The sequence below is a fragment of the Acanthisitta chloris genome, unplaced genomic scaffold, assembly GCF_000695815.1.
Source record: "Acanthisitta chloris isolate BGI_N310 unplaced genomic scaffold, ASM69581v1 scaffold33987, whole genome shotgun sequence".
Lineage (NCBI taxonomy): Eukaryota > Metazoa > Chordata > Aves > Passeriformes > Acanthisittidae > Acanthisitta > Acanthisitta chloris.
In genome coordinates this window covers 1,085-15,532 of record NW_008681531.1, presented here as the reverse complement: position 1 = coordinate 15,532, position 14,448 = coordinate 1,085, and the positions used below count along the sequence as shown (strand labels likewise).

Here is a 14,448-nt window from a genome sequence, read left to right as displayed (position 1 = left end):
AGGTTACACAGAAAGAGAAGTAAGGCTTTGCCATGTTCAAATGGCAAAACACAGAAGGAAGCCCCAAGGAAAGGACTAGGAGAAGCAATATGCTCTAGTGAAATGAGCAGAGTTAAAGGTCCAGAAATCCTGTTTCTTTACGTCTGGATGTACCAATACTTTGTCACATTGTTTTTAAAATGAGGGGAAGAAACACCCGTGCTGCCAGAGGACTCTAGAAGTTAGGTATTATCTTTCTACCCATATAATGTTGTGTAAAACACAGTGACCTTCTTCACAACCGTAACTCTGTCCAATATTACAGCTACGATAGCCATTTGACACCCCACGTGGAATAATGGGATACCCATTTATAGCTGGGTTGCCAGTGGTTGTCCTTCACCACAGGTCAAACCTGTGTCTTTGGATCTCACTTGTCTGTAAATGTACTTGACAAATGATAAATGCAACATTATAGTGTAAGAGCAGCCCTACAGCTGCTGCTTCTTTCTAATTCGAAAACATCAACCTAGCAGGCAAGGCACTGGCACAGATGTAGTCTTTTGAGATCTAAAATGGATGTTCTTACTGTGATGGTCATTAAGGACCTTGAAAGTAGGAAAAATGTAGGAAGGCTTAGATAGCCCTGGAGCTTGTGCAAAATTCAAAGCCAGATAATAATATACGTATGAATTTCAGCTAGGAAAATGCTACTCTATCCTATTATGTCATTTTTGATGCCTGCTGACAAGAAATTTAATGGAGATCAAAGCACTTTCAGTAGAAAGATCCCTTCTGAGACTGTATTTATATTTATTTACAGCCTTTATGCCATCTTTAAGTTACTCTCTCCTGGAACAAAAAGGTCTACTAAAATTACTGGAAAATAGTAATTTTTGCTTGAGTTCTGTAAAAGGTTTGATTTTATTTTTTGATTACTATTTGTTCATGTACTGTGCAGACACAGTATCTTTGTACTTCCTTTTGATTCTGTCATCCTGCTCTAATGACTGACTTGGAAAGGTATAAATGTCTATTCTTAAAAAAAAAAGTGATCTTAGGTCCAACCAACTGTCTTCACAACAAGAAACAGAAGGGGTTGGTTGTGGAGCCCTTGTGACATGACACTGGTGCTTCTGCAGCACAAATTGTATGTGAGTGTGGGAATGTGCCCATTTTTTAAACATGCTAACACAACAGTGCCTTGCTGGGAAAAGGTGCTGATGAGTGCTGGCTGCTTTGTCCTTCACTCCCAAAATAAGGGCAAAGTGAAGCTATGCCATGAATTTCAAAGGAGCCAGGTTTTTGCCCCAAAGCTCCTTCCCTTATCTGAGACACTCCCCAGTCCTTTAAAAGCAACAACAAAATGTACGTAAGTTGCTTTTTTTTTTTTTAAACCTCACAGTCTTGCACCCCCACCTGCATCTTCTGCAAGTTGCAGGAAAACAAGAGAGTCCTCGATGTTTCCTTCATAACAGGGATGTCCCCTTTCCCTCCCAGGAAGCTCCATGGAAATTGTCACAATACATAAACCAAGAAGTACGTTTATAAGGAGATTCTGGTTTTCCTCTATGTTGGGTCTTCCCCCCCCCTTTCAACTGACTTGGGACAAATATGCAAAATAATGCATCTTATAGTGTCTGAAAGCTGCATTCATATTCACTGCTAACATCTGAGCAGCTGATCTGGACAGCTGAGTTGCTGTGAAATGTTTCTGCAAGGCATATCTCAGCCCGAAAGGTGCAGGGAAACTGGACCCAAACTGCACATTTGTGAAGCCTTAAGAGAACAGGGCTTGCACAGCCAGCTAGGCAGGAAAGAGACATCCTGCACTGACTCCTCAAGCACAGGCCAAGTGCTGAACAGCTGCTGGACAGACACAGAGGAAAAAAAGAAGGTATTCATAGCAAAAAACCCCAAAACATTAGAAGAAAGTAACCTGCCCAGAGACACTTGTGAGCTGAAAACTACCTTCAAACCATGACCTACATTTGGGTCTTCATTGAAAATGGCTCAGATTTAGCTTCTCTGATGCTGCTGAAGGCTGGGTCTGCACACACAGCATGACCAGACAGGCAGGGGCCATGGGCTGTGCCTGGCTGCTGAAGGGACCAAGGAGCCAGAAATAAATGAGTGGCTGTTCTCATTCACTCATCTCCATCTTTGAACAATTTTGAGCAAATAACTGAAAAAGGTGCATTATTCATATGGAGCTATTTTAAGCCCAGAGCCACGCAGGCACCTGCTTTAACTAGAATGAGAATTGTGCCTGTGCTGCTGAGGGGAGAATTTGACTTTAACATTAATTGATGCAATTGTAAGACATAATTCAAGGCAAATCACCTACAGAAAGCCCCCAGAGTGAAAGCAGCATTCAAGTCATAGTGTATAAACAGCTGGGGGTGCCAGCACAGCCAATAACTCTCTGATACTGAAGCACAGAAGCAAAAAGCCAGTGCAATAAATAACTCTGATCTTACCTCCTACTAGTAAGTAGCTATTTGGAAATAGAGTTTTGGCTTGCATAAGAGCTCTAGCATGGCCGGAGTGGAAGAGGTCAAATATCCCATCTGCATACACTCTGACAGGTCTGTCAACTGTGGAGAAAGAAACACAACAGTGGTTTATCAGACCCCAAACAAGTTGCACTTAATTGTACTGGACAGGTGGTTGTTCCTAGATCAGATGATTGCAAAGATTTACTCCAGTTCTGCTGTTCAAAAGCACCATGGGTGAACTCACAGGGGTTTATACTGTACACTACTTGTTATCTGTACCCTATGCTGTTTTCTCTCAGACTTAGCCTATTTATTATCATCCATCATCCCTGTATTCTAATTTAGCAAAAATGTCATATTCCTGCTTCATCTGGAGTTCCACCATATGTCTTGTTCTTTTCTCTCTGCCTTTCTAATCAGTTCTGCCTTACGGATTTTTTCCATTTTTCTCTATCATCTCCCTTTTCCTCCCCTCTTGCCTGTGACTTGCTTTTTTCCACAGCTTACTGCTGTAAGAATGCATTTCTTACCTCTTCTATGTAAACCTTTCACTTCCCTTTTTCAGACTTTCCCCAAGATCTTCCCTTCTCTCTAACAAGCCTGTAATTTCTTTTTCTCCTCCTGCTACCACCCTTGTAACTCTTGCTTTCTGCACAGCAACTTCAGCAGCAGCCCCCAGATGAGAATAGGACCTGCTTTCTCAAATGACAAAGCTGACAGCTGTGCCACCTCCAAGCAAAAGGACAGTGGAGACAAAAGCAAGAGTTCCAACCTCGATGGACTGTGTGTCAGTGACAGCAGAGAGATGTCTCATCTGTCAGGACATCCAAGGGTCCACAGAAGAACATTCACCCTTGCAGAGCTGACTGGAAAGCTGTGGCTTATCCCTAGGAAGTATACATACTTTAAAACCTTATTTTAAATATATAAAGTAAGTAAACAAAGGCTTTCTAAAAATAACCTCTTGAAATAAAGAGGGGCTGAGTATGTACTCGGACTTTATGTGAAATCATCCAACTTTCCCAGCACAATCACAAATGTCCAGATAAAGAAACGGCATGGTTTCTTTGCAAAGGGCAAATGGCTTTTAAGGCCACTGAAGGTCTGATATGATTGACAGGAACATCATTAAAAGAAGAGTTTTCCAGCATACAAAGACAGTGTGAGAAGAGAATCCAGGAGGTAGCCACTACATAACACAATTATCAGGCTGGCTGCAGTGGGCTGTCAAGCTTTCGTTCCAACCAATATGCAGACATCCACAAAAACATCAAACTCTAACTTGAAATGTTTTCTCTTGTTCTTTCTCCGACAGAAGATAATGGTCCTGTAGTTGCTGGTTTCTTCTCCATTACTTGACAGCACCAGATATCAGGCTGTGCTTTCTGCTTCTGAGTGGAAAGCACAAGTGAGCATTAATAGATGTCTGTAAGGGAGAACCTGTGCTTTGGGAGTGCCCACAGTCCTGTGGACATAGCTCCCCACATACCTGGTGTTCCCAGACGGGCTTGTGCAATGGTTAGCTTCTCATGGGGGGCTTGGCACTGACAGCTCGTTTCATCTGCAAATGGAGCAGGCGCCGTCAGAGTCTGGAAGGAGGAAAAAGCACAAGAAAGAAAATTTATTTTTTCCACTAAGCAGTTAAAAAAGAACCATTTAACTGTGGCAGAATGCTGTAACTAGGCTTAATGCTGGTGTGCTCTCTGGGGACTTTTGCTTTTTGGTCAGCCCTGAGCGCACACAGTTCACACAAGGTAAAGTTATAAGGAAAATAAAGTTTCCAAACACATCATGCAACTTAATTCTTTGTCTCTGTTAGAGATGCTCAGGCATACTGAGGTGAGTGAAGGTACACAATTTTAATGTTTGCAAAACAAAGTCAGGCTTTTGATAGCCTGAGCAACTTAACCCTTGATTTGGTCTCAATGACTCCAAAGGCCCAAGATGAAATATGTATTCTGTTACCTGCATATAACAGCTGGAAAAACTAATCAGGATTTAGAAGGCTGCAAATGAGCCACCTCTTCATGCACCAGTTCCTTCCACTGTACAGGTTGTTTTGTTGTGGTTTTAATCAGAATCTCGTATAATTTTAAGGAGCCATTCAAAAATAAAGGCATGAATGCAACCCTAAGTCCCACTTAACTACAGCTGACTGAGCTGTAACTCCTTTCTGGTCTGACACATACTGTAATAGCACCTAAATTCTCTAAGTGTGATCAGAGCACCACAAGGGTGCTTGCTCTGCAGAGCTTAGAACCTAAAGATATTTGAGAGAGAGCGAGGATGTGTGAAGACTGACGTGGCTTTATCTGTCAGGAAACTTGATTACAGAAATTGTATTTTCTGCCCATGCCTATGTAGGAAGTTATCAGCCATCAGACCCTCAGATATTTATTATCTGCCATATGGTCTGACATGAAAAACCACACTTCTACAGCCTTGAAATCTTTAAGAAATCATAGCTGAGTTTTGGGTTGCTTTGTTTTTGTGAGATGAAGTGGTGGCTAACACAAGCCAAAGGAATCTGTCACTTACTTTGCCTCCACCATAATTTAAATGGGACCTCGTGGCCATTCAGCTGTGGCTTACTTGGGTTTTGACAGTGACCACTTGCGTGACAGGCATCTGTCACACCAGTCTGAGCACCCATGGTTGATCGTAACAGAATCTCTTTTTGTCTTTACATCTTTTTTCTTTTCCACATTTTAGATGCTGAATGCTCAAGCACTGAGCATTTCTTTTCTTTAGCAACCCTGAGACACTTTAAGACATGTCATGCCTAATTACTGCTGATCTCTGGGCTCACTGGTTTGTTGCACAAAAATCTCAGAGGACAGTAGTGAAACAGCAACAGAGACTTAAAGATTTGTATCCAGCTCTTTCTGCTGATTCACTACTCATTTTGTTCACAGAAAGCACTACAATTTTGTGTAGGTTTCTTATTTTTCCTTTCTATTTTCCTTTCCTTTTTTCCCCCCAATCTCAAATGTTACAGGAAACTATCATGATTAGTACCTTAGTGATGAAAATCACAGCATCTCTGCTCAGACAAAATTAAAAAATGGAGAAACTCTGACCAAGTCCAAGTTTCTGTCTGGGATTCATGGACGGGAACTGTTCCTCAGGCCACCCACGCCGCACAGTGTAGAACATTACACATAATCACACAGTGCCAGCTCCTTCCTTTATTTTCTAAATACTGTCTTTTTGCTTCTGGCTTTGTGATCGCTGGGTGCTAATCTGTCTTTTTATCTCCAAGCAAGGTCAAGTTACACGGCAGCACATACAGTCTGTTTCCCGCTGGGATAAAGAGGAAGGCAGAAATGTTAAAACAATAATGGCTATGGTCTGAGGCCTGCAACTGGTAATCAGCTCCTAGCTTGGCAGAGGTTGTTTCCTTGGAGGTTATTTGAAGAAAATAGGCTTGGTTTGCAGGAAGATATCTCTTTTTCCCCCCAGGCAAACACAGTGGTGCCTTTCATCCATGTAACCACCTTTGCAACACTGAGATTTTTCTTTCTGTCTCTGCTCAATGGAGAACAACCTCTATTAGCTTCTATCACTCCAGCGTTTGTAAATGCTCATCATTAAAGCTTACTTTATGACTGAGATCTAGAACCAGACCTGTCAATATTCCCACTATTCTGTGACCTCTGAGTTATTGGATATGAAAATACATCAAGTACCATAGATTAGAGTCAGCAATATTCTATCAAAGCCATACAGAGAAATGCATAAATACCATGTGCTGACAGAGCCAAGGAAATACAGCAATAACTTCCCAACAAGTATCCAATACTATTTTACCTGGCCTAGAAAAGTTATTGCTAGGCTTAGCAAAAACATCTTATGAGTAAAATAAGATGAGACCATTTGGTTTGCATATACGAACATAAGATATAGTATTGCAAGAAATTATTATAAACCAGAAATCATTTATCAAACCTCTTTCAGTTTGTATATAATTTACTTGTACTCTTTCCAGTTTCTTGCCAGTAATAGCTAGAATTATAAGAGAGCAAGTAATTTATATAGCAGCTTTTTAATTTTGTTTAAGCCATTAAAGTACTCTTGGAAGTTTGCTGTAGTTTTTCCAATAATCAGATGGTTAGACAAAGACTTTGTGCAAAGGTACTTCTTTCTCTGGCAGATTTTCTGCCTTCCTTATATTCTAGGCATTTACATTTTGCAATTAGTCAAGCAAGTGAAATTAGCCTTGTATTTTGGACCCAGGTAAGCTTCTGAGACCTGCATAATCCCACAGCAGAGTGGTCTATAGCCTAAGTGTGAGTTCAGTGATGAATTACCTCATTTTGTTTGTTCAGTACCTGCCTCCTCCTTGTATTATCTGCTATTCCTGCAGCAGAATCTTCAGTAAATTCATCTGCAGTCACCTGTTCCCTGCCTCTCAGTCACATTTTCCAGGCTGAAGAGCTTTACCCAATTTATTTGTTCCTTCTGTGGAAGCCAGTCCACAACTCTGATTGCTTTTGCTGCCCTTCTCCATTAACTGGAAAGTGGTTTATACAAAGGTTTGTTCAAACTGGTAACTCTTCCAGTTTCTAGAGTTTTAATAGATAGGACTAGAAAATTATTTTACATGGTGCTCACACTTTGTGGCTATCTTTGATGACATAAGCACCATACACCTGGTGCCAGCAGGGAGACCTTACTTTCATTTAAGTGTTTCAAATGCCACATCATTACTGTCTTATTAATATGTGATGTTGAGAGAAAGCCTATTTCATGTCACAAACAGAGAAGTCACTGTAATATTAGGACTTATCAGTGACACCTACTTCAGAAGATGATAAAAAACTCTTGCAACAGGAGTCCAGTTTCCTGGGAATGAAATCACTGCATTCAATCACAACTAAACTGACTTCCTAAAAACGAACATGTGCGAAACCATCACACTCAGTAACCTCTGCATGTCAGAAGCTGTTCACTCTATGAGAAGTTTAAATAGTTTCTTACTTAATTCCTGTAAAGTCTGCAAAACAACTGAATGATATTCAACAAACTTCAGGACATTAAAAGATAGAAGGTAGGTAACAGGAGGCTTCCCAGCAAGCACCTCACAGCTCCACTTGCACCCACCAATGTCTTCGTAACCCACAGCTACATTTAATGAGAGAATAGCCCAGAGGGGAGAGCACAGTGTGGTAGGCAGCCTTGACCTGGTTCTGTGGCCTGGATACTTCAGAAAGAAATCCTACATGACAGCTAGAAGCACCTTATTTTCAGATGTATCTTATCTTGATGCTGCCTTTTTACTATTACTCTTCCTAGTCTTAGGCTACTGCAGCCATTTAACTTAGCTCCTAGGCACCAGATACACATTGGTGCTTATGTTTCCAATTGATGAAAAGGCAAGTGGTCGGTGATTTGTAGAGGAACAGGAGTCATACCACTGAAATAACAGGTCAAAAGCACAAGCCCCTCCACACCCTCTCTTTTGCTTACAGCCTGTTGTGCTACTGTTTGCTTGTTTCCTGTATGTTTCCTTGTCGGGATGGGTTTTTTACTCAGAAGCCCAGATGACAGGAACACTTTTTAGGGAACTGTAGACCCAACCATGCTGCATGTAACTCTGCCAGCAGAGTGACTGCAGGAAACAGATCTAATGGAAGGAGCTGCTCTTTCTTTTTTCTTTCTTTCATCCACACAGCTACACTACCTTCCTCACTCCATGACACAGACAAAAACGCTGTGCTCTTGGCAAAGAGAACTGTTGTACTGTCATCTAAGACTTTGCCAACAACAAATGTCTAAGAAAATTTCAGGTCTTGAACCAGCACAGCTACACAGGCAACACTAGGTAGAGCAGGCTGGGTCTGTGCTTATGAAACAAAGCTGGCAGGCAAATTCTGCAGAAGGTCTGACGCTGCAATATCCTTTTGTCTCAGAGACAGTACCTTAAGTCAGGTAAGTGATTTGACTGGAACAATTCATGTGGGTAAGATCTACTCATATGAGGGATGATTATTTTGGGAATCTGCTCCTGATGTTGGGAAACAATAATTACAGAGCAGGAAACATTGACATCAGATTTAAGAGAAAACCACTATCAAAACTCTTGAAAAGAAACTAAAACCAAGTGCCAAATTTATGAGGCATGAACACGCTTTGCAAGTGGAAAGACCATGTTAAGGACTACCAAGGTCTTCTCTTAGAGGTTCAGGGATTGATTTAATGTCAAAAATTAAAACCATGCTGTCTCACGTATTGTCTTCAGTAACCTTGACCCCAACAGGTAAATTTATGAGCAATTAAGCTGCAATTAAACGTTATCGGTGGGTGTCTCCAGGAAAACTTTTCCCAAACAGTTCTAATATTAACGTATGTACCAAAATAAAGTGTAGCCTGCTCTCCCACAGTTCTGCTGACTCAGGGAGGTGGATGCAAACTAAAAATAGGGCAAACTAACCTAATAAGAACAATAACTTAAAAATACGCATTCTGTTTGCAAGCACTCCAAATTATCCAAGTGAGACTTGCTCTTTCTGGCCTTTATCTTCAATCAAATACACTTCGCTCATCATTAGTATTAAGTCAGTAATGATTATGTGCAAGATGCAATCACAAATTTAAGATACTACAGAAGACAAGAAGCTTCCACTGACTTTTTGAGACGCACGAAGATGTAGGGATTCATAGATTATGAATCTAGAATAACTATTGTATAATCTAGTCTAATATTTGCAAAAAAATTTTATGACAAGATCCCTGTATGACAGCCACGACTTTGACTGAAGTGGAACACATTATTTAGAAAACAAAACCCACCCTAGAGGTAGGACAGGCCCCAAGTCAAGCAGAGTTCAAGTGAAAGAATTGCCAGTGAAGCACCTCAATCTCCATGAACTCCAGCTGGAAGTGAAATGTGACCTCTCAGCAACTTACCCACTTGAGCCAACTCCCCTGTCACAGCTGGAAGGAGCACTGCGTGCAAGTGGCTAAGGTAGGAATCACTGAAGGAGCAAACTGCAGCTAAGGCAGCGTGCAGCCTGTCAGCCTGTTCTCCTGTCCTGATGGCTGCAGACTCAGCCAAGCTGTCAGATGTCCTGGCACTGAGGAGGGATATGCAGTATTTCAGGCTGAAGAAGCACACACCTCCTGCACCAGGGCACTGATTACCAAGAGGCAGCTACAGATACCATTGCAAAGACCCAAACTGGCCAGTTCGCAACATTTGCAACTCAAAGCTGAACAGCGAGTGCTTGCTGGCCCATGAGTAATGTGGAGGGTTGGCCATAGTTTACAGACCAAAAATGTGTAAACACTGCTCTAAAGCCACTGTGCTTTATTGATCAATCCAGAAAGCTGGAGATAACATCAGCTCTTATGTTCTGAATGTTATGTTCTGAATATTACGCACCTCTTTTTACTTGTACATTACTGCACACACCTGATGTATGGCTAAAAGGAGTCAACTCCAGCTTTAACATAAGCAAGGGTTAATCTCTGAGAGCAACTGAGTTATAGCTAAGTGACTGGATGAATTTGGCCCAGTATGCAATCTCTACTTGTGCTTCTATAAAAGATACTTTACATCTATCAATTATTTCATGTCAGATGTAGGATGGCATCTTGTATAAACCATTACTCAAAAACAGAGCTATGCAGAAGCAAGAAAAACCAATCCATTTTTCCTCCTGCACAGGAGGCACATTCTGCAGTTCCCCAGGTGGCAGGCAGAAACACCCTGGGAATATCTGTTTTCCCATAGGCACTGGATGAATCAGGGATCTGATAGAGAAGCCCTTTCTCAAGAGCTTTTCATCTTATGCAGTCTGTCAGTATGTGTGTAAGAAAGGAAAGGAGATTACATGGAAACAAAGGTATAAGCACACATTGGGATGCAGTTCTGGCTCCACTGAGTGTGCACACTCATGGATGTGTGGGTATACACTCCATGCATTCTTGCCCGTGTAGTTAGTACTTGGCACCTAATTGTGTGTTTCTTCTGCTCCACATCCATCTACGTGTTTGGCCTTTTTACATTTTCTACATATGTTTCGTTACAATGGCTTTTATGTTTTTTTGAGGAGGGAGCAGAGAGAATCTATTTACAATAGTTTTCCACTCATTTTCAAAGGCATGATACAAACCTCCACAGTAATGACAACAGCCCACTTTAAGAAACTGATAATATTCTCCTAATAAAAGCTGCTTCTTAAACAGCATTGCATAAAGGCATTTGCAAGCAAGGAACACAAAACATGGAACGTAATATTTTCTCCCTGTTTGTGTGCCATTTTTGACTCCTGCAAGAATATCTGTAGTTTTGTATATCTGACAAATACATATTGTTATGCATTTTTGCAGAGACTAAGGCATTTCAGAGCATATACTAACTGCATGTCCTCTGATGTAGTGAAGGAAATCTGAGCACATGTTTCATGTCTGTGGGCAATTTATCTCTCCTTTTAAGTGCAGCAGAGATTGCTACATGTCCCCAAGCAAAAACCTCATTCGGCAGGTTTTTATGGGTTTCTGATTTTATGTAGTAGCAAACATTTATGAAAATGGAAATTAATCCAGAGCAAAACCCCAACTTGTAAAGGACCAAAAAATATCTTGTCAAATAAAGTAATTTGGGGTTCCTTAAATGTAAGGGCTATTTACATATTTATTTATGCTTAATTCCACACTCAAGTAAACAGATGGCAGATCCCCTAAGTCATAACATCATGTGGGAGAGAAACAGATGCATGGGACACTTTTCAACCACAATAAAACCCCACTACATTCATCGTTAGCTACTCTGATTAAAATTGCATATACCTTTCAGTGATATAGGAAAGATCAAGGAAAGCTCACGGAAACAGAATACTGAAATGATTCCAAAGGTTGCATCAGAACCTCTTAAAATGCTCTTTGCAAATGCAAAAGGAGTAAGGCATCCAGGATGAAAATACAAAAGTCCAAGGCATGCAGAGTTTTCTTGCAATTATTTCAAATGTTGAGCTTAACAGTTCACTGCTTAGCAGCAGCAACAAGCAAATTGTCTGAAGGAGTCCAGTGTCTCCTTAAACCATTATACAGCTCCAGTTAGTGAAAACACTAAAACATTCTCCTCTACCCTTCACTGAAATACAAAATCAAAGCAGTGTTTTCCAAATGGATTTGAGTAACTCTTAAAAAAATAAATTCATGTACTCTCATTCCTCCTAAAAAAGTCAAGAAAATAAACAAAAGGGCTAAAGCAGCTAATACCTAATATGCTGTGAAAACTGTGATTTGCAGTTTTACCTGAGTTGCATTCTCCAAAGTACAGTAGATTCAGTGGGCCCAAGAAATTTGATACCTAACTCCTATTGAACTGTAAAAGTCTGTAGCCTCTGAATCCCAAGACACTGCAGCAGAAGTAAATCCAGCCTTTGGAGCAGGCACTGGGATTGCCAGGGTGAACCTCAAAAGGCTCTGACACTTAGAGTGCCTTGGCAGAACACGTTTTATCTGCCATATGGATAGCTTCTAAGTTTCCAGATAGCCTGTCCTTGCCATGATGAAGAAAAAAACTCCAAACTAGGTGGGTACTTCCACACAGGGCTCCAGTGCCACTTCCCTCACAGGAAATGAGACCTGGCCACAGCTCCAGCTACCTGGGAACAGGAGTCCGACGGCAGCATGGACATTATGTAACCTTGATCTTGGGAGCAGCCCAGCATTCCTGGGATCACACTGCCTAGGACAAAGCAGACACAGCAAAAACCACCTACCTGCTTCTTTACGTCATGTTGAAGATAGATTCACTGCACTGTAAATTCAGGAGAATTGCTGCTTAATTCCTGCCTGGCCCTCTGCCCACCAACATCCCTGCAAGGACAGCCCAAACCAACAACCGATGAGTCTACTCCCTCTCCTCCCCTGTAGTTCTCCCTGACTAATTCAGGTGGTTTGCTGCTTATCTGGTTTCTTAAAGCTCCTTAAGTTGTGCCTGACTTTCCCTGTGTGTTGCAGAAGAGCCTGTGTTCCCAATTTGGGCTCAATCTCACATTAGACTCAAAGCACAATGAGGCAGGTACTGTGATTGACACATTTCACTTCCCTGCAGTCCCTTAACTAATCCTAAGAACTTCAGCCAGTTTTGGAAACAAGACATTGGTTCCCAGGTCCCAATAGTACTTTCCTAGATGTTTCCACTGAAGCCTGTGCTGTATGACAGAGATGTGAAATACAAGGAAGAGAAGCTCTCAGTATGTTCAAGGGAAATATGAGACCAAGCTGCAGGTTTTGAAGTTTCAATGTGTATTTGGTTTGGCTTTATCTGCAGCACTGTGGTTATAAATTGCCATTGTTTCTTTTTATGAAAGACACTACCTGGAATTGTCTTCCTGAACAAACTACGCTGAAATGCCTGTTTGCCTTTTCTTCAAGGTGAGTACTGGTAATTCTTGAGGCCCACACCAATCCTTCAAGGAGCTGTCCACATGTGGGACCCAAGTCAAACTCTTGTTCACAAGGGACATAAATAAATTATAAAAAAATGAGCAAATCATTTCACAATGTTTTGTATTTCCTCCTGTGGTACCTCTGCCATCCAGCTAAACTAAGAGCTTGCCTTACTCAGAGAGCTTTTTAACACAGATGCAGGCAGGCAAACCCCAGGATTCCCAGGCTGAGACCCACAGCCCAGCAGCTCTCTGCAGCTTACTGGAAGTTATCCAGGGGAACTGCCATACCATGAACGTGTAGCAGAATACGACCAGCAGCCACGTTAATACAATTCAAAACAACGGAGGCCCCTGGGATCAAAACATGGGTATCCCAGGCCTAAAAACAGGAAATGGGGAGCAGTAGGTGAGAAAGTGACCTAGCCCAGCAGTTTGGTTGTGACAAGAGAAGGACAAATGCAAACCATGATCAGAGAAATTGTATTTGTGAGGCTTTTTCCTTGACTACAAAACTGCTAAAATCACCACTACAGATAAAACCTGTGACTCCAATTGGTTTGTTTCTCTTTTGTGCACTGAGATCAAGGTATGTGTGTCACTTAGAGAGACACTGTCTTGGCACTAAGATATGCATAAATTGGCAACATAAAGAAGGCAAAGCTTAAGTCAGAGACAGAGCAGGGGAACTGATTGAAGCACAAATGCTCATTAATGCTCCAGCTGGTTAAGAAAACCCAAACAGTGTCTTGAGAAAAAATATAATGGCAATTTATATCGGAACAGCACCAGGCACTGGGAAAACATCAGGTTTCAATAAACATTGAAACTTACCTGAGAATTGCCTTCAATGTCCCGTTTTCCTGATCTCTGAAGGATACAGGGGTTTTCCTGAGTCCTAATGGGACACTTCCTGTCAAGCTAGCAGACTCCATAGCCTAATATCAGAGGATCTAGTGGCAGATATCCATTAAATATTTTCACAGTTTTCAGGCTTTAAATAAATAATTCCTGTTTTAATGAAAAGGACAACAACTGTTTCAGAAAAGAACTAACCCCCTTTTCACCTTCTAAAATCTGAAGTGATTCTGAAGTTAAATTTCTCGTGAAAGCTTGTTTCCTAAAACTTACCTAAGAACCTGCAAGCCCAGATAATTCATTTTAGAGACACGGAATAACCAATAAACAGCATTAAAAAGTAATCTGTAAATATCACAGACTTTACTTGCTACCAGTTGTATCACTCTGAGGTACCAGAGCCATCCTGAGGTCCAAGATAATAAACCAATACTAAAATGTTAACTGACACCCTCTTTCCTTTCCATTACTGAAGTAGGTGACGAGGTCACTGGCCCAGCACTGTACATCCTCCTTCAGAGAATGGGATCAAAGTACTGAAGATCTTAAACAAGATCTGATAGGAACTTGATACCCATGTTATTAGATCACCTGTCGAGGCGTCATTCAATTTAACTCTTCAGAACACCTGCCCTGAATTCTTCTCCCTCAAGACTGAACTTGACTATTCTTGCTTGTCTCACTCCTTACTCCCCAACAAGTTTGGTGTA

At 41.3% G+C, this 14,448-nt stretch overlaps 1 protein-coding gene across 1 annotated transcript in view; it reads right to left on the bottom strand.

The window, feature by feature from the left end:
* The window catches only part of PCYT1B (phosphate cytidylyltransferase 1, choline, beta), a gene marked incomplete at its 5' end in the record, with an annotated part of 16,472 nt that extends 12,406 nt beyond the window's left edge, over window positions 1–4,066 (bottom strand). The window contains 2 exons of the mRNA XM_009078144.1: window positions 2,460–2,576; window positions 3,967–4,066. Of these exons, the coding sequence (XP_009076392.1) occupies window positions 2,460–2,576; window positions 3,967–4,066 (217 nt within the window). The remainder of the gene's footprint in view (window positions 1–2,459; window positions 2,577–3,966) is intronic.
* Between the last annotated feature and the right edge of the window lie 10,382 nt (window positions 4,067–14,448).